Below are 21,092 nucleotides of genomic sequence, written 5' to 3'. Positions count from 1 at the left end.
ATGCAATTTGGAGGGGAAAAGCATGCCCAAAGACATGCTGATTTGGAAACCTTTGCAAAGCACCGCCAGCTTCACCATATATCACAGTATGTCTGGAATTCCATTCTCTGGCTCCAGTCACATTAGTAAAAACATGACAGCTCATCTCCCAGTGATGGCATCACAACACCTTGATAAAATTAGTTGTCTTATGTACATAAAATATAAATTATTCAACATACTCTCTAACATTGCTATAAACCCACCAAAACCAGAGTGCTCAACTAGGAGCTATTCATAGATTTACTCTGTTCAAATACATTAGGCCAGCTTAATGGGTTCATTTAGCCTAATGTCCATGTTAACTTAGGGAAAAAGGCAAAGCAAACCAAAAAACAAACCAAAAAATGCTTACAGGCAAACACACAGTCTGAGCTGGCAAAGAGCTGAGCATCTCCTGGAAGTCAATAGGTGTTGAGGGTGCCCAGCACTCAGCATATAACAGGATCAGGCCCACTGCCTTTCAATCACAGGCAGACACAAAATGCTGTGGCCAATAACACCACCACCAGCTCTTATATAGTCCTTTTCACCCATAGATTTCAAAATGCTTTACAAAAGAAGATGAGTATAATTGTACAGGGAGAAACTGAGGCACAGATCTTGAAGCAACTTGTGAAAGAAGGCAGAACCAGTAACAGAGTCCAGGTTTCCTGACTCCCAGACCAGTATTCACCGGATTTCTAAGTGGCCTGCTAATGCTATGAAATTAACACTGGGCTCTTTGCTTCTCTTCCCCAAGACCACGTTTTTATATACACACACACATGCACTCTAAAGGAGACTATTCAGAGTTTAATTCCCCAGAGAGCAGTAAAGTGCCCATATCCACTCCCATTAATATTTAACACTGTAAATTCTTCAATTACACACAGTGGTAAAAAGGCATGCTGATTTCCTATCTGCAAATGCGAAGTATGGTAAATAGGAGCAATTCTCTTAAGCTAACCAAATACAAGCAGCACACTGTGCATTTAGATTTTATTTGAGACCCCACAAGAGCACTGGATTTTATTTATTTATTTATTTTTGGTGGTGGTAGTAGTAGTATTTTTCATGGTCTGGAATCCAAGAATAACATGTATGGAATATTTCATTGAAGGTTACGGCATATTCAAAAATGACATGTCTGGAGAGAGCGGGCACAGAACCAAGAATACAGCCTGCTGGCCATGTCGGGTTTGTTAGTTCTGAAAACTCTAGGAGTTCAAAAAAACACAGTTGTATAAATAAGAAACATGAAATGTTTTACTTGGGATGTATGTTGTGACCCAGAAATGCTGTGGATGTCGTCTATAATTATAAAAATGAAAACAAACCCTTTGTGCAGTTATAAAAGCATGAAATCTATTCCAGGGATCATAGCAAACTGTAGCTTTGTGCAATAAAATCTGCTTATGCAAATTAGAAACTGTATTAGCAGCACTAGTACCCTTCAAAGAGCAATAAAAGCACCTTCTCGTTCCAGAACAAGACAGGCAGTCCTTAGTATTGCTGGGAAGTGATAACCAGCTATTGGGCTCCACCCGAGATGGCTGCACTTCCTGGTATTAATCGACATGCCTCGTAATAAGTACATACAAATAAAAATGAGAGGTCAACATTTTCAGACTTGAAGGAAGCATTTTCAAAAGTACCTAAGTGCGTTTAATGTCCATCTATCTTGGATGCTTTTGAGAATCTCAGTCTGAGTGCCCAAAGGTAAGCACCTTAGATGTAGTGCATTGGCTACACTGCATAAGTGTACACACATATAATGACCAGGCATCATGGCGATGGGCACATTTTAGACAAGAAAGACAGCCAGTTCATACATAAGGGGTTACAGTGACAGCTCTCCTAACCAACTAAATACATACAACATCGATATTTACCATGTTGTGTTTGAGGATTCTCTGTACCACCGGTGTGAACACTTCTATGACAACCATGGACCGAGGGCGTTCTCTGCAGTGCTGCAATGAGAAACCATAAATACATATGGAGCTTGGAGGAGCCCTAGTCTTTACCAAATCACTGTCTAAAACCTGAGACTACAACATTCATCAATAATATATTTAGGTCTGCTCTACACTACAGACCTATACTGGTATAACGTAACTATGTTGCTCAAGGTATGAAAAATCCACACACCCCTGAGCGATATGGTTATACTAACCTAACCCCCCTGTGTAGTCAGCATTATGTTGGCAGGGGAGCTTCTCCCACGGACATACCTACCGCCTCTCAGGGAGGTGGATTAACTAAGCCAACAGGAGAGCTGTCTCCCATTGGCTTACATGTCTTCATTAAAACACTACTGCACTAATGCAGCATTTTAAGTGTAGACTTGCCCTTAGTCACCAGGAGCCAATTTGGGATTTTAGATGCACATGCCCTAGAGGGCAGGCACTGGCCCTACGGGTGGTTAATAACAATGTGTGAATGACTTTGATAAGTTTCTGAATCCGCCAATCTGACAGTCTTTCCTTACAAGTGAATTACCCGGTAATCAAGGGGACCTGATGGAAAGCATATATCCAACTGTTAGCAAAAAGACTTTAAATTGAAATGTCAATCAGTTTAGAGAGGAAAATTAAAGTTATAGCAGCTTTTTCAAATTCAAAGACCTTTGGATCTAAAGTCCAGAACGCTAGTAACACACACACACACAAGCTTGCAGGAAGAGGACAGTGTAGTGTATGCCCCACATCATGATCCATCAGAACCCACTGGTTCCAGTGGCACTTATGCTAGCAATGGGACATACAATCAGATATCGCTGTGTGTCAGTGTTTGAGGATTATATTCCTGACGTTTAATACTATTTTATAGTCTGGCCCATTAAGAACAGGGATCTTGGCCATCAACCAAAGACAGAAACCAACTGGGGGAATCAGCTCAAGAGGTTAAGAAAAACAAAAAACATCAATGAGACTTCAGACAATGAATCTGTTCTTAGTACCTTGCAGAAGAATTCACAGAGGTCAGGCGGAGGGTGATTGTTTTCCAGCAAAGGTGCAATTGCCTTGAAAATAAAAAGTTATCATACTTCAATTTGACTTCATCACACAGGCCAGCCCTAACAAAAGAATGTGAGGAGTGAGGATATTTTAAAATTCTTTAAAACAGAGACCTGGATAAGAAGGTGACTGTAAATTTAGCCTAATGCAGTGTTGTTGTAGCAGCGTCGGTCCCAGGATATTAGAGAGAAGGTGGGTGAGGTAATATCTTTTACAATAAAACACAACATGGTAAGTATCAACATTATAGATAGCATTACAATGAAAGATACTGCCTTATCCACCTTGTCTCTCTAAATTTAATTGGATGTTCTCAGGATTAAGTTACATATTTAGGATTTTAGGGAGGTTTGTTTTGTTTTTTGGAACAAAATCTACCACTAATAGAAATGTGGTCTGTTTTTCCCAAGTGTTAATAAGGAAACTAAGGTTCGTTTTATTTTTAAATTATGGGCCTAAATTCATCCTTGTTATAAGCCCATTGGGCAAATTTTGCTGTCAGTTTTGCCAGTGTAAATTCAAAAGTAACACCGCTGAAGACAATAGGTTACTCCAGATTTTACACCAGTGTGAATGAGAGCAGAATGGGACTCGCTGATTTCAAAGGTATTACACTAGGGATGAATCTGACCCACGATTACAGTGTCACTGCCACTTTATTTAAAGGGTTCTAAAATATACTTAAACACACACACTTTATGTCTTTTATAATGAGCTCATGCTCAGATGTTACCACCCAGTACAAAACAGACCCCGCTTGCAGGGAATGACTGATTTCCTTTAATTTTACCAAGATCACCACAATGACACTACTGTTTTTGTGGACACTCTATAAAAAAAACATGAGTTTAACTTTCCAAAAGTTCAGGTCAACCTTTCTTTCACCATCGCTAGGCAACCTGATGTGGTTATGTACTGTAAATATATTACAAGTCATACCTGCCATTGTGCGTGTAATGAAATTATGTTGCTGCTGTCTCCTTTGTAAATTAGAAAGCATTACTAGAACAATGCATTCTCCGTACATGATGATGCCTTCAGGCTCTTTCAATCCTGGAGTAAGGGATTCCCGGTACCAATTTAAAAAGTACAACTCTTTAACAAAGCAGCTAGTTTTGTGTATTAAACTTCTGAACGACAGGCATTCTACCTGGATGGCATTTCAGGGTTTTGCTAATGCAGCCTGTTTGGTTTTATTTGTTGTTTTTTCCCCCCCTTCCCACAGGAATTCAGTTCAAATTAGCCCATCAAAATCACCATGAATCACAAACACCCACCCAGCCATAGGGGAAGATTAACATGAACTTCTGGAATGAAAACCAAGCACATCTGCAAAGTGCTGCCTACATTTTACATAACACTGGAGCAGCTAAAGCTGGCTATTGTGCAATTCCCCCTCCCTACAGCTGTTTATTTCTTCACTGGTCATGGTCCTATAGCAATATATTCTTACTGCAGTACTATAAAAGTGGTGCACTCTTGCTGTAATATTCAGCTGCACTATAATATCCTTGCTACATATTCAACAGTTAACTACATTAAGGACTCTACCTGAATTTATCTTTATAATAATTTGCTATAGCATCCATCCTCCTCCATCCCTCTGATAAATTGTATTGAAAAGTCATGGTGAGGGTTTTATGCCTGCCTGTTGACAGAGAGGTTATCAGATCATAGTAGTTGAAGATGGAATTGCTGTTTGGTGGCTTGCATCAAATAAGCTTTGTCATCTCAGTCCAGTACCTAGTGCACAGATGTCCACTTCACAAAGAGACACCCAGAATCGGCAGTCTCAGAGAGGCTGAGAGCTGACTGGGCCATGGAGATTCCCCAGTCAGTGATCTCTCTGGAACAAGGACAGTGTGGGGGAAGCCTGCATTCTTCTGCTCAACCTATGCCTGTCCTGTGGATAAAGAGAGCTTTGCTCTGCAGGGCTGCCCATCTGTTACCTTTCGACAGAACTAGATTCACGTGCATTCCACACAGACCCCCACTCTACCCCAAAAGAGATGGAACTAGACCAGGCAGAGAATTGGTTTGTTACTCTCTGGCAATTTGGAATGAGAATCAGGCTGCTAGCTAAATCTAGGGTAAGGCACATGGCTTTATCTATACAGGTAAATCACTGAGGCCACAAATATTTATAACTACCACTACTACTAAGTAAATAAATAATAAGAATAATGCAAGGCTGCTGCTATATTTGCAAGGGGCTTAAAAAACCCAGAAATTGTATTTCTGTTAATGACTGAGGCACAATCTTCAGAATTGGATAAAGGCCAAAATAGTTGGGGTTTTTTATTTGTTTTTTTTAAATACCAAGATTTCCCCCCTCCCTCAAATAACAATCATCACTGACTGGCAACAGGAAGTCTAAATTAACCTTAGCACTGAAGTAAAATGAAATCTATAGTGGACTTCTGAGCAAAGTGACTGCCACTTTAGAAACTTATCATAATGACTGATACCAGCTAAAGTGGAGTCCTGAGCAGGAGTTAAGTACAATTCACACCTAATGGTGGCTACAGTTTATGTCATGTTGTTTTGCAGGAAGATTCATGGAGACATGATATGATCAGGTGGTGGTGAAGTACTAGATTAGATTACTAAAAAAAATCTCCTGGAAATCGCCAGCAACTGAAATTAAATTACAATGAGTGGGAAGCAATTTTTACCTCTGATCAATTGTTGGATTTGTTCAGATTTTATATTTGGTTGCATGGGGAGGAGGGCTACCTTTTGCTTCAGTTATTTATGTATCCAAATAAATGCACTGTAGGTAATCAGAGAAAACTGAAGAGAGCATTTTCAGATCCCCTTGTGTACATGAGTAAAAGCAGACACACACATTCCCACACTTGCAAGGGCAAACACATGCTCACACACCTTCCATGTTCTAGCCCGAGTGTGCACAAAAGCACAACTAGCCCCCTGAGAAAACCATGGCACCCACAGGCTGCAAGGGGCCAAATTTGGCAGGTGTGGATGTTAACATTTGCAGTGTGCAGCCATGTGGGGAGATAATTCATCCTAAAAGTTCTAGACTTTTATACACATTACTCAGGGATCTTTTATTGTTATTTATACCAAACAGGAAAAAGGGACAACAGAAATGTGAAAAAAGTGAATGGGTTAAATGGGTGTAACCCTGCACCCGGCTGAAGTCAATGGTAAAGCTGCCACTGATGTCAACGGGGCAGGAGCAGGCATTATAGAAGCCAAAACCAGGGCAAAATGAAACAATCAAACACAGAGTGCCCCCAAAACTTGACATAACGATACTCACCACAATAATGCTCTCATGGTCTTGAGTGGTTAAGTTGGTGTTCTGAAAAGGTTAAACAGAAGAAATCAATGAGCTAACTTTATTTTGAAACTGACACGGTCAATGCACACACCTCAGCCCATACAAATGAACAAGGACAAAGGTCCAATTCTGCAATCACTAACAGGAATAAAATCAGGCTCTATTAAAACCATTCCTTTAACGCACATTATCAATCACTTACTATCGGGGCCGAGCTCACTTCCATTTCTCACAAAAGGATGCTCAGCACCTACAGGATCATGACCCCTGGATTTACAGCCATGCAGCTTCAGCTAAATGTTGATGCTCCCTGAGATACAAATTAATGGAAACACTGAACTAGTGGGAGGTATTTCTTAAAAAATGCTTTCTAAATTTCAAGCTTTCAATTCCACAGACTGAGTTAATAAAAGGTTTTCCTTGCCGTTCTCTGCCATGGCTGGAGGACTAACTGCAGCAGTTTGCCTGTAATTCCTGCCTACTAACATGGAGCAAGTTTTCCACCAGCACAAACCGTGCGGGGCTTTGGAGCTGTGCTCTGGCTCTGCTCCAGCTCCAGGCAAAAACCTGCAGCTCCACTGCTCCAGAGCTGTTCTGTGCTCCAGCTTCGGGCTCCGCTCCAAAGCCCTGCGTGCAGCAACTCTGAAGTCAACTGAGCTGCATCAATTTACTCCAATACAGTACACCTCTACCCCAATATAAACGCTGTCCTCGGGAGCCAAAAAACCTTACCGCGTTATATCGAACTTGCTTTGATCCGCCAGAGCGCGCAGCCCCGCCCGAGCGCTGCTTTACCACATTATGTCCGAATTCGTGTTATACTGGGTCACGTCATATTGGGGTAGAGGTGTATTTCCCTATGTTCTCTGTGTTCCACAAGGTGCTACAAGGTTAAAATAGCGTCGCAACCTTAGTGCACCAAAGGAAAAGCAGCTCTTTTTCTGATCATCACAGAACTACACAAAAATGCAGCCTGCCCTTCACCCCATTTACCCAATAGATACAAAATTCTGACATGCATCACATTTCATTTTTGTACCAGAACTGAAACAACCAGAGAACAGGTGCTAAGGGTAAGAAGGAAACCCATTTCAAAGCAAGTAACAGATTAAAAACAGCACCAAATGCTACAAAATAAAAATGGGGACAAATGATATTTAAACCTGCACAAAAGTGGACCATCTATTTGACACAGAGATAGGGGAGGCTAATATCTCCATTTGAAATTGCAATAAGAAAAGAGCTGCTTATTAGACTTATCAGTGTTCACATCCCACTGATCTGTTGTGAGAATGATCTAGTCTATTACATAGAAATAGAGCCCAACTAAGAACCCAATAAAGTCAATCAGAGTTTTGCCATAACTTCAATGGGCTATGGATCAGACCCATAATGAACGAGTTATCGACTAGGAACACCTAGGGAGTGGGCCACTGAAATCAAAAGGAATCACGGTGTATATTCAAGGGCAGAATTTTGAACTTTAATTACAACTTTGGGGTAGGAGCAGGTTGTTAAGTGTTTGTTGTTTTCCTAAGAGAAAGCAACAAGATGGGAACATCCTCATGGTCTTACCTCTGAGAGCAGCTTTGAGACAATCTCCAGTGGTGCTTGATGGATGGAATCATCCTGTAGTGGAGAGTTTAGCGCCATGTCCACCAGTGTCCTAATCTCCTTCAAAACAACCTCCCAACGGCTTGGGTTACTAAGCACTTTCTTGTACTTGTAAATCTTCTTCTGCAAGAAAATATAAACAACCAAATAGATACCATTGTGAGACTGTCATGATAAGGAAACTGCAAGAAAACAGCGGCTTCCCTAAATCTTTATTGTAAAACTTCACGTTTTTTTTTTTTGTTTTTTTTTTTAAAGAAAAATGCAGTGCTCAAGCTCTTTCAAGGGGGAAAAACAACCTCCATGTGTATAAATTTGCGGGTTCATAATTCCAGGGAAGAAATGGGTTATGGCAGCCACATTTTTGCTTTGGGTTCAGAGAGGGTTGCCAATTTTCTAATCACATAAAACCAAACGCCTCTGCCCCGCCCCTTCTCTGAAGCCCTGCCCCGCTTGCTCCATCTCTCACCCTGGTGAGCCGCGTGCCAGAGGCTGCTGACCCCTGACCTAGACTGTGTTGCGTTCATATATGGTTATCTTTGGGGAAAACCCCACCCTCCAAAATTTCAAGAGTAACCGGATAGAATTCTAGAAGCCTAACAAAATGATGATGAGAGTAAAAATATCACCCCATGTCATCGTGATGGCTACTTTAGAAACCAATACTGATTAGCCCAGAACCCTCAAGCTCCATTCCGATTCACAGGCCCAGAAGGAACATAGCCTGTGCTGACAACTGGAACCGAACTGCCACCCCCCAGGAGTTTTTGCTATAGCTCGTTTTCCTTTTTCATTTATGCCTGCTTACAAATCTGATCCTGTGACCGACGTGTTCAGTGAAGCCCAGATACATTTTCCCTCTGGTTGGAGTAAACCATATGGATAGACAGTTCCTCAGTTTGTACACAAAGCATAGAGTTATGCACACACACTCACAAATGGACTCATACATTTAACAGCTGCAATAGAGGCCCTTTGAAAAATCACTCCCTTAATGCAGACTATGAATTTAACACTGGTATGTAGGCTAGATATCAGCATCATAAATGTGAGATCTAGACACAACTCTCCAGCATTCTCGTTCAGAAATGCTTTGCCGATGTGTTAATCAGCATTTCGCCCTTTCACTAATACAGCGCAGTCCTTCCAGAATCATCGGTGAATGATCTGTAGCTATCTGCTTATTAATCACTTCTTTCCCCGCTGTGGCGTCAGCTTTAATGGTCAACACAAGAGCGCAATCTACCCCAATTGTAGCAGAATGCAAGGGGAGAACAATGAAGAAGGGATAATACATCTCACATACCACGTTTTGGCTCTTCACAATGATGAGTCATGGCCTTAGTGCTATATACACAGGCTGATGAAGTATTCCAAATCAGTGATTTAAATACACTTTTCATTTTAATTAAATTTATACAAATGAAAAAGCACAACAGCAGCCACTCTGGCTTGCAAAGCATTTGGAAGGTAAAAAGAAACGGGAACCCCACCCTGGATACTAAACATATTTCAGATTTTAGAGGGGAGTAAATGCCTTTAGATTTGAAAGCTCTTTGGAGCAGCCCTTTAGGGCTTCTAAATTACTGAGCACATTGTCATCATTTAATTATTATCATTATAGTCTTTTTTTAGGAACCATAACATGATGCTCCCATAGAGATTTTAATTTTGCTTATTTATTTAATGGTTCTTTATAGTTTCTTTTTGTTAGCCTGGCTACAGCACTGAATAAAATCTAATCTTTCTAGGCTGATCAGTCAGCCCGATAACCCTAAACTACTAATTTCTGGCTAATTATGCACAGTGAGCAAAGCATCCTAAACAAAGCAAGCTTAGCAAAGAGTTTTCGACACTGACATTTTACACTTCTGTCCTAGGAAATAAGCAAATTAAATTCAAAGCAGAAACTAGAGGATGACAAACCAACAGAAAGCAACCAGCTGGGCCATCCCATGCATCCACTCCTCCCCCAACATTCGGCTCTTCTTCCCTTCATCACCCCCACTCAAAAGGCTTACAGCAATGTGGCTTACAGCAAAGGGCGGGTGCTGCAGTGTGAAGGGGAGCCGCTGCAGAGAACCGTACTGTTCGGTGGGACGACCTTACCACGCAAACCCTGCTGCAGCCATCAAATTCTCCCGTGCAGATATAAATGAATCAGAAATGGTTTCCATTCAGATGTGAAGCCGTATATAGGAGAAGAAAGAGGGAACTGAACATCCTGCCACGCAAGAGAGACCCACAACAATTGCTGCTGATGCGAGCCGGACAGCGATCAAAAGGAAGCTTCGAGGTTAGGCTACCTCTGCACACACGCCGTGGCAGCTGCAAGCGAAGAATCCAAAGGGCTCTGCATCCGCTCCAGCTTTCCAGGACAAAGGGGTTTAATGTGCTCACATGACGCACTGCTGTCTTTAAACAATGTTAAAGGATTTCTGAATGATGGTGGGAAATCAAAAACAACAGCATCCCCAAGAGGCTTGAACTCTGCTACCCTGAACCTTTGTCCATGGTTTTGCTGCTGCTTTTGTCAGCATAATGTTATTTACTGTTGAGCAGCTCACTGAAAGCCTCTATTAAAGTCTGAAACCCATCAGCTGGTTACCAGAGCAATTTGGTTTGCATCAGCGAGCACTCGACCAAAGCTAAGCCATCTGTCCTCTTACTTGCACTGACTCGTGAGCAAGCGATAACTAGCACTTGGGCGGGGGGGAGAAGGGGGCTGTGGCTGAGGACCAAGAGCAGAGACAGGTCCATTTAAGGATGCAAAATGTCTACGTGTTTGGATACAAAATGTGCCCCTAATTAACAACCCCCCCCCCCCACTGCAATCCAGATAATGTTAGTGTCACATTTAGGCAGTTTGTCCTCCCCGCCATGTGGCACAGCCCTTTAAGAGTTTGGGGGTACCCTGATACACAGTCTCAGGAGATATGGGGGGGAGAAGAAAGGGGATCCCAAGAAGAAATAGCATTCAGAAGGACTCCTGTTCCTGTGTCTTTAAGAGCCTGGAACCTCACAGAGAGGGCAGGGCAAGGCTCCCCTCTCCCCCAGGCAGTAATGAATGAGCTGGGAGAAGGGGCCAGCATCAATGCTGCCCCCTCCCTCATGGAAGGGCAGATGCCTGCCGACACTGTGAGAAGCAAGAAGCCTGCTGCGGGGTCCTGAGATGGCAGGGAGCAGACACCAGCAGAAGGTTGCCAAACCTGCTGAGCCTGTGAATTAAGTAGTGCCAGCTGAAGGAGAAAAAGTACCACCCAGCTCCAGGAGGAGAGCTGTGGCTTCTGCCATAAGGCGAAGACAGAGACGGAGATGTACATTGCTATCCAGAACCAGGAGAGCTGGGAACAACCTAGATGACAGGCTTCAGAGAAACCTCGAGAGCCAGAAGCACCTTTTGTTTATTTGAGACTTTTTGTTATGGCCCTTTTTGGTATGAGGCTTTGTAATAAACAAGCCCTTTAAAGGGTATCATCGAATCAAATGTCAAGCGTGCCTGAAATGGAGTTATTGACTACCTGAGAAGGGAAACTGAGGGAGGGAATACCCACAGCTCCACACTAACTCAGCAGAGGGTACTACAGGGCAGGTATGCCCTACGACCGCCCAATCCCAGATAGCTTCACTGGCATGAGCAACTCTTCAAAGATAATGGAGCTGTTCGTGTCAGTGAGGCTTTGCCGAGTGGGCCTGAGCTTTGCAGAATGTTTATGGATCCTCATCCTGAGCAAGGACCAACCCTCAGATAGGCCATAGCAGATGCCTTGTGGAAATAGTTGCACTGTGCTGCCAGTCATGCAGGCAGATGCAGGTCTATCCTGCCTAGGCTTTTCTACTGACCTTGTCGCCACAGGATTTAGGCATAAAAAAAGAAAAATACATTCAGTAGGGATGTCCTCAAAAGAAATACATCTCAGATGACGACACACACAAACAGGCCACAGCAGGCTGCACTGTGACCCTGCTGGCTGTTGCCCAACCAGAACCACAAAGCTTTCTAACGCTATTCCAGAATTTTTCTGCAAAGGCTTTTTTAAATAAAGCTGTTACACTTGAAGGGGAAGTGGAGGGAAGCACAAGGGAGAAATAATTACGCTTTGCATTTATAGGGCACCTTTCATCCAAGGATCTCAAATAACTTCCATTAGTGAAGCCTCGCAGACCGCCCCCCGGAGTCCAGTAAGCCTTATTCCCGTTTTACTGTGGGAGAAACTGATACTCTCCTACGTTGTGTGACACACAGTGAGTCTGTGGCAGACACAGGACTAGAACCCATGACTTCTGATTCACACTCTTCTACCACCAGTAGAGCACCCTGCCTCGCACACGGAGAGCTGGGGACAAAAGGTTCAGAATGGGAGAACCCAGGACACAGAAGATTTTAAAAAGAAATCCTATACATAATGAAGTTACATGCCCTGCAGCCCTTGGTCACTGGAATACAGCCCTTACTTATGTGAATGGGAGTAAGATAAATGAAAGGAATAATCTCTTCCTGGGGTTCTGATGTCTCTAGATCCCCCAAGGAGACATTACCCTTGGTATGATGATGATGAGATGATGTTGGTCTCCATTGTGCCCAAAATCCCATTCCACTTGCTCAGTGCTGTCGCAGTCCAGGAAACATTCTCAGTTCTTGACAGCCAATTTCCCTCAGGGACCTGAGGCATTTTTGTGGTCTTAATAAAGAATAAAGAAAAAAACAAAACCACAACCTAGAGTGTCTTGTTAAATTCTAGCACTCGGACTCCAACCATTACAGGATTTCAGCTGGGATCATCTTTCCCCTCTCTCTGCTCGACTGCAGGTGAGCTAATTGCTCATTTCTGCAGACGCACTAACAGTACACCATGGCTTCCCCAGGGCTGTGTGTGCCAGAAATTACTGATTTATTGCTCAGCTGAGAAAGGCAGTTCCAGCAAATGGGAAAATGGCAAGCTCCTTCCCAGCTCACTGCAGGCCAGCGCTAAGCCAGGCAACCCTTACAGTTCTATTCTGACGGCAAGATGGAATAGTTATAAACTTAGGCTGCATTTCCAAAGTGCAAATGACTCAGGTTTGTGGAATGCACAACACAGAAACTGTCACACTGCATTAACCAATGGACCAACTTCTTAACAGCTCCGTGTAAAGTGCTGCACAGATAAGTCATTTGCAGTGTACAACACACAAATTTTATTTGTTTTACTAAACCCAAGAACGTATTCTTGAGTACCACCTACTGGCCCTTAATCTATTAACTAAATATACAAGCGTGTGTGCGCGCACACACACACACACACACAGGCATAAAGCATCTAGTCCAGTATCCTGTCTCGGACAGTGGGTGACACCAGCTGCTTCAAAAGAAGGTGCAAGAAATTCTGTAATACGTAGTTAAGGTATAACCTGACCCTAAGGAAACTTTCTTCCTGACCTCCAGGAGTTGGAGGTTGGCTTAAGCCATGGAGAGTGTTTTCTGGTAGACAAAGCTCATATCAACAACAATTGCTGGCTCCAGTCCTGAGCCCTAATCCTGCAAAGGAATCGGCCTGCCTGGAGCCCATTCCAGTCAATGGGACAGTGCATGGGTACATATCCTTTTGCAAAATCAGGGCCTTGTATATGGACATGACTGAAGCGGTGACCCTTTCATAACTGTCTGGATACCCTACCTATGAGGCACACGTGACTTATGGCTCTCTGGGGCAGCTCTGTTTGCGTCAGCAGCATCACTTAACACTTTGCTCCAAAACATGTCCTCTCGTCATTTAAATTTTGCCCAACCCTAAACATTGAAGAATGCCAATTCCCACCCACCACATAGAAATGCATGCTTGGGGCAGGCTGGGCAACGATGACTAAATTCCCACAAATAACCAAATACCAAAGAAATGCGTTGGGGAGAGAGGGGAGCTTTTGGAGCTAGGGATTCCCTGAACCTCCCAAACTATTTCCTGAGGTTTGCAAAGCCAGTTTGGATTTGTATAAAACGTTGTATCCTTTTTTCTCTCATGGCAAGTCCACTTTTTCAAAATCTTGATTTTAAACTTGATTAAAAAAAGCGAGTCCTGATTATTTACATTACATTAGGGCCCTGTTGTGCCAGGCACTGTACGAACACATACACACTGAAAGATAGTCCCTGCCCTGAACAGTCTACGGCCTTAACAGACAAAGGGAAGGGTGAAAAAACGAAGGCAGAGAGGTGGAGTGACTTGGCCAAGGTGTCACAGTGAGTCAGTGGCAGAGCTGGGAACAGAACACAGGGCTCTGTATTAAGTACAAGAGAAGCCTCACACGTCTGAGCTAGGATGGCAAAAGTAGGTGGGATATATACAGCATCAGCTGCATTTTCCCTTCAGAATCTCTCCCCTCATTCTTCCCCCTTTTCTACCCAGTCTATCTGGATTTGTTTTCCACTATGCCCCACTCTCCCTTTGGCTCTTTCTCTCTTCCCCTCCCCCAGTCTCTTAAGCACATATTTATTACAAAAAAACCCAAACTTCCAAAGCAGAACACTCCACCGCACACACTTCTCCCCCTGGGGAATGGCTGCAACAACACACATGACATATGTTAGTCATGTTGCTTAATACTCTATGCTTGAATACTACGGTGATGAGTGCGGCATAAGCACCTATACCAAATCGAACAGAACAAGAACCCGAGGACAGCTGAACTTGTGCTGAACTTCCAGAGCCGTGAAGTTTAGGCAGGTTCAGCATTAGGTGAAAGAGTTCAGCCATGGCTAATAAACAAGCTGGACTATGAAACAGACGCTCCCCATTGACGTCAGGGCTCATCTTTCCTTGTGCTGGAAAAATGAAAGAGCAAAGATGGTTTCCACTGCTGTTCAGGCCGTTACAGACGAGAAAAGGAGACGGGAAAGGAGCGCTGGCACACTGGTAGCACGCTCATTAATCCACGTGCCCCTGGATGGCAGCTGAGTCCAAGTGCATCACGGCAGGGTTACGCTGAGGGAAGCTTAGTAACAACTTCGCTACTCACAGAGCGACCACCCTCCTCCTTCATGCAGCAGTGGCTTCAGCTACTCAGCCAAGGGTGTGTCCTGTCCTCTCAGATGAAACATGGCTGCTCTGGGAACGAAGGAGCAATGGCCAAAAACCACCCATGGGAAACACACATAGAAAGTGACTAGCTCGCCTGTACAATAGCAAAACATCAGGGGGGCCAGTTCCTCTCTAGTGCCATTTGTGTAGGCTGTGACCACTTGAACCACTGTCTCCCACCTGTGCGCCATAAGAATACACGCAGAACGCTAACCTAATACTTCTGCTCTGTCCTTGGAGCAGCCCCCGATTGCTTCCCTGTTTCCCCCCTTGGGATCTCATCTGTCCTCTCAGAAAGCCAAAGAATCACATCACCACTCACGTGCTCTCTGTGCAAACATTGGTATTTTACAAACAGACAGCGTCCTTCTCCCCGTGGATCCCAAAGTGCTTTACAAATTACAGCCACAAAGGCCACCACCAGCCTGCAGCCACCTCTGCTGAGAAGATGGCAACCAACCTGTACGCAAGCATGGGAAACAAGGGGAATTTAATACAAAGAGACAGAGGCCAAGAAAAAGAGTCCTATGGGGACTTTAAAGATCCATAAAGGACAAGCAGAATTTTGTTTTTTTATGGACTGTACTATGGTTTTGTATGAAAAGCCCTTACATTCGAAACCATTTGGGACTCAATATTATAGACCTTGGAAAGCTGAAGTAAACTGCTACCTTGCTGGGATTTGAACTCATATTCCACCACTGGCCTCTGACATTCCCTATTTTAACTTGCACTGATTTGATTCCACTCTGTCCAATAATGAAGGGTATTTTTAGCGTGCTGCATTCGAAAACTCCAATGTCGGGGGTATGTACTGTACCTTCTCCCCTCCGCGTATGGGAAAGCCCTCTGGCCAGTAAATCCCTCGTAGCCTCATATGCGGCCCCCCATCGTGATGGAACAGAAACATAGCTGGCAGATCCTGAGCCAGACCTTCTCGGTCTGTGCATTCGAGATGCTATTCAGTAACGATCTAACACAGAAGGCCAATTGTGGCTCTAGCTGCACTTTGCATGGATTAATGCGGTTACTATCGTAATCAGACCTGTCCACAGGGGAGATGTTTTTTGGCAAGGCTGACCTTGATGCATTCCCCGAAACCCTCCATCTCCGCTTCCATTTCCTTTTGGCAAATGCCCCCATTCTTCAGGCCTCAGTTCCAGCACCAGCTTTACACTTCAGGTTGGCAAAACATCAGTTTTCATTCTGCTCACAGCAACTGCTGTCCCATATTTTTCATATTACGGTGCCAAACAAGGCTTTGTTTTTTAATGTTGCTTTGGCTATGGAGAATTTCACTGCTACTGCGGAATGTTTCTAGCAGAAACAGAGAACCCCAGGGCTGCAATAACCATTTGCACAGGAACAGCTGGACCCTTGGGTTGTAAATTCCATGTAGTCTTTCCCATAAGAAAAAGTGACATTGACCAAGTTTTCCCATATTTTTTAAATGCAAGACAGAGGGCCAGATTCACCAGTCCTATGGCAGCAGCCAAGGGTCTGTGACACCTTGCAACAGGGGTAGTTGGGTGAGGTTGCTGCTGCAACAACCCTCCCTTGGGGTTTTCAGGAGACAAGGGCAGCTTCAAGCTTATGGCCAGACCTCTGTGGAAAACCACCCCACAGAGGTTGCTCGATGCACAGAATCAGACCATCTCCCAGCCGTCCTGCCAAGCCAGCACCATCTGCTTTAAGGGCTGCACTGACCTCCCAGAGTACATCAACACTAGCAGCGAAATTGCATGCCCGACTAGCCTGGGTAGAAATCGCCATGTAGATTGTGAGGCATGGTGCAGGTGAGCAGAGCGCCCTACGAGCCTGAACCCTCCATAGCTCTCTACACATCCACCACTGCCCAGCTCTTTATAGCAGTGTAGTGTCTCTCTGCCTCAGCCTTTCCCTGCTGCCTCCAGCCTGCCTGAACCTTTCACTCCCACATTTAGTTACACCTCGTAGTGAGCACGGACGCAGTCTGCCTTGCACCGAGGTGTGTAGCTACGTACACCTCGCATGCCACTGCAAGTGTAGACAAGGTCTTACTCACCCCAGTAGAGGGGAGGTTTCAACCACTTTCTGGCCCTGCAATCTCCTCCTAGGGCAGATCCCATTATTGCCTACTGCAGGGTACTTGAACCTTCCTGTGAAGTATCTGGTGCCGCACTAGGGTCCTCACAGGATACTGGACTAGATGGGTCACTGGTCTGATCCAGTCTGGCACATCCTGTGTTTCCATGATGGACTTCCCACCATTAGGGAGATGCTCTGTTATTGCCACGCAGTGCCCATGTTCTAAGCTCTGAGCCAGTCACACATGGACAGTTATGTACTGTAGCTAAAAGAGAGATCAGACCATCAGCTAGGTATGTAAATTATAAATTACACTCACATCGAGAGGGTCAGCAGGCTAAAGGCAATGCATGGGAATGACAGTCTTCAAGCAATGCCACACAAGAGGCAGTGAGTTATGATGGAGTTACAGCACAGGTCAGGAAGTGAATGTGAGACATAAAACACGGAGACTGTAACCAGAGAGGAGCATTAACTCCGGCTGCCAGTACAGTCTTACTGCTCCCCAGGAAGGGAGCTCAATGCAAACAGCCCGATCCATAGAGAGACCAGGCATTACTGATGGGGATACAGGACACAGCTGACACCAAGTCGAAGAGTGTCACTGGTATCCAGCTTTCTAATGCCGCTTCATCATATCATACAGCCGCTGGCTGTGTCTGTGGAGTCTGGTCAGCGATATCCACCAGCTACCAGCCTGATGTGGGAATGAGGGACTTACGCACTAGAAAAAAGGGACAATATGGCCTGATCATTACTGCACTTTGACCAGTTTTTCCTAGTAGGAGACTGCTTGGGGAGGATAGCCAGATAGCATCCCTGCTGCAGAGAAACCCACTGGCTGTGGCTTTGCACACTTCAGATTCCACACTATGAGGTGGAATCCAGTCGTCGCCTGGGAAACAGGATGCTGTGCCAACGGCAAGACTGCAAAACAGATGCCAATCATTTCAGGAGGCTAAAGATTCAGCTGGGAAAGGAATGAGACCCCTCACCACCTGAGAAAGCTCCCTAAATTAGCACTAAGCACTCTCTAGTACTGCATATTTCGCTAACCGATAACGAGAGCCTCCTAAGGAGAATCCATGTCAGCGCTATTTCCTCGTCTAAGGGAACACTGGCAGATCAGGTGGCAGCCAGCAGCATGCAAAGCAGTTACATTTCCCAGATATACAAGCTAGATTTAAGGGACACACTTGTCACCCCCTTTTTTTCCTTTTACCTTTTAGTTTCCATAATGTGCAGCAGCCCCTCCCCCAAACTCTCTCCTGGCCCCCATGCTGTCTCACCTCCTGCAGAAGCTTGGAAATAGAAATGCATATACTTACCTATTTTGTTTCCCCCTCCTTGGCAAATGTATTTTTTTTTGCTGTGTTTCTAGCTCTGCACCACCATAAATGGCTTTGAAATTGACTTCTCTCTCATGTGCACCTGCATCATCAATGTCGTCAGCAGGAGAGATGTGCACGGCTCAAGGAACGTGTTTGTGTCAGAAAGCGGCTGCTGTTGCAGAGGCCTTAGGGAGAGCTCAGATACTGTATACTGATGTGATACCCACAAGCATCTTAAAGGAACTTCGGAAAAGCAGTCTATTCCTTACTGCAGAGCACTGTATTGCCGTTTCCTTTCTCACAAAGAGAAGTATCGGATTTCAGAGCAGTATTCACCTCTGAAATGATTCCATTGCTTAACTCCGTTTTTTACCCCTCAGCTCACTGCACAAGATCAGCATAAAACCTGAGATTTCACTGAATCTACTGCAATTTTTTCTCCGTTATATAAATGCTGCTTGACATAGCAAGATAAACCAATATTTCAATGGCCTAATTCTGCATTCATTTTGCACCTAAAACTCCTGTTGTGACCCTGGGAATTTTGAGGTGCACAAAGAATGCATCCTCAGAGTCAATGTCAGTCTTACTTTTAAAGCTAAGCTGGTTTAAGTAAGTCACCCTCAGCAATTCCTTTGTTCTTGATGCATCTTACCTTTGCAAGGGTCGCTTAAGTGTAATCTAGTACTCTCATTTCAAAACAGAACTGTACAAAGCACCTGAAAATATGCTGCAGTGAATAATAATGACACGCTGGCCACTTGGGGTCGAATAGATTTAAACAGCTTTTCTGTCGGTATTTTCGCTTTCTTATTTTAGTTTTTAAAAATGCTACTCTTCAAAAACGAAGGACATAAATGACAAACAAGCTGAGTGTCTGGAAATTATTACAGGAGAGACAACAGATAATAAATATGGCAACGTGCAGCACATTTCTTTCCATTCAGTTTGGTGGATGTTAAAGGTAACTGCTGCAATCCTTTAAGCAGGCATGCTGCACGCTGATTTTACACTGGACACAGCAATTTTATTGTGGTGAATTCAAGACACATGATGATGAGAAAAACATGAAAAGAAGAGGAAAATTTAAATTATTCTTGTCCCCCTGGACCTGTGTGGCTACCTGGGCTAGGAAGGATCTGGTCCTGCAGCCAATGAAACCAACTGCAAGACTCCCACTGATATCAGTGGTGCAGTATTGGGCCCTAAGGCTGCTGCTCCTGCAAGGTACCAAGCACCTTTCAACTCCCATGAACTTTAGTAGGAGAGAGTGCTCAGCACCTTGCAGGATCAGGCCTTACCTAAGACAAATTCTGGCTGTCGAACTTCTGAGACAGATTTACATGACTGATTTTATCAGGAGATAGGACTGTGGCCGGCTACAACAAACGTGCCAAGACCATGATGCCAACGAATGCTACCAGACGTGGGTATCACATAACACTGCAAACACTCAGACATTTTCGATCCAGGCAAGCAGGTTGGACAGAGTTATTTATTCTAAGATATTTGAGCTTCATGTGACATGAGACAATAAAACCCCAAGTAAAAAAGTCCTGTGTTTTTTTTTTGTTTGTTTGTTTGTTTTTTTAAAGAAGGCCTAGATTGTTCCTGGAGATGGCTATACAAGAAGGGCTGTTTACTGAACTGCTCTACCAGCCTGCTCCGGGGAAAATGTATTCTGCCCCTGAAATCACTATTGATGACACACTGCTTAATGCAGTAGAAAAATGATGCTATCTAATAAGGCCACAATTAATGATGAAATCACACAGCATATTTCTAAAGACAGTTCTGCTTATGGTCGCCATTGTCGCTGTCTGTGGAATGTCAGAGGCATTCAACTTCACACCAAGATTAGTGTCTATTGTGCAATCACGTTAAGCTCTTCTCCATGGCTGCGAAACATGGACACTCTACAGCAGGCACTTGAACCAACTAGAGCATTTTCACAGGTGCTGTGTCTCCTCTGTATCATCAAGTTTTCAGACAAAATCCCAAACATCGAAGTTCTAGACCAGTGCTATATGACTAGCGTTGAATCCCTAACAACACAGGAGCAACTTTGCTGGGCTGATATGGCTCGATGATACGCAAATATCTATACCGCAATTGTAGCCCGAGCCCCACAAGCCCGTCAGCTGACCAGGGCCAGCTGTGGGTGTTTAATTGCAGGGTAGACATATCCTTATTGGCCTGTCCATCTCAAGAGTCATTCAGAGAGCAATGAGGGAAGGAATCTTTCCCTACTACAGAGCTGGAAAGGCAGCTGGTCTGGAGACTAACAAGAGAGATTTCACCTGTCCCCAGAGGTAAGGGGGGAATTTCAATCAAAGCAGATAAGGACACTTTCTAACCCTCTGTAGAAAAGAGAAAGGGGTTTAGGGAAACGCATTATCCTGGGAAACATCTTAATTCTGTTCAGTACAATTCTTGAAAAAGCCTCATCAGGAAGATGAGTTTGACTGAGGAGCAGCGAGCTTTGTGAAAAAGTACAGTCCAAGATTAAATCACGGGTTCTCGCATCCAGTGGCTCATGTGAGAAGGACAAGGTGACAATTACACCTCACAGAATCTCCCTGGAGGAGATCTCCAATGCTTTCCCAAAAGAGACCTCCTCGATGCTAGAGAATCTAGCTCTCTTGAGACACGGTCTAGTTTAGGAACCCAAGGGGAG

General features: G+C 44.1%; 1 protein-coding gene across 15 annotated transcripts in view; it reads right to left on the bottom strand.

The window, feature by feature from the left end:
- The window catches only part of LOC120384314 (c-Maf inducing protein), a 173,975-nt gene that overhangs the window by 32,635 nt on the left and 120,248 nt on the right, over nt 1–21,092 (bottom strand). For all 15 annotated transcript variants that reach the window (XM_039502813.1, XM_039502814.1, XM_039502817.1 and 12 more), the window contains 4 exons: nt 7,924–8,085; nt 6,328–6,369; nt 2,984–3,046; nt 1,914–1,994 (listed from right to left, as the gene is read on the bottom strand). In XM_039502813.1, coding sequence (XP_039358747.1) covers nt 1,914–1,994; nt 2,984–3,046; nt 6,328–6,369; nt 7,924–8,085 — 348 coding nt within the window. The remainder of the gene's footprint in view (nt 1–1,913; nt 1,995–2,983; nt 3,047–6,327; nt 6,370–7,923; nt 8,086–21,092) is intronic.

Source organism: Mauremys reevesii, linkage group 16 (assembly GCF_016161935.1).
Source record: "Mauremys reevesii isolate NIE-2019 linkage group 16, ASM1616193v1, whole genome shotgun sequence".
Taxonomy (NCBI): Eukaryota; Metazoa; Chordata; order Testudines; family Geoemydidae; genus Mauremys; species Mauremys reevesii.
This window is presented reverse-complemented; position numbering and strand designations above follow the sequence as displayed.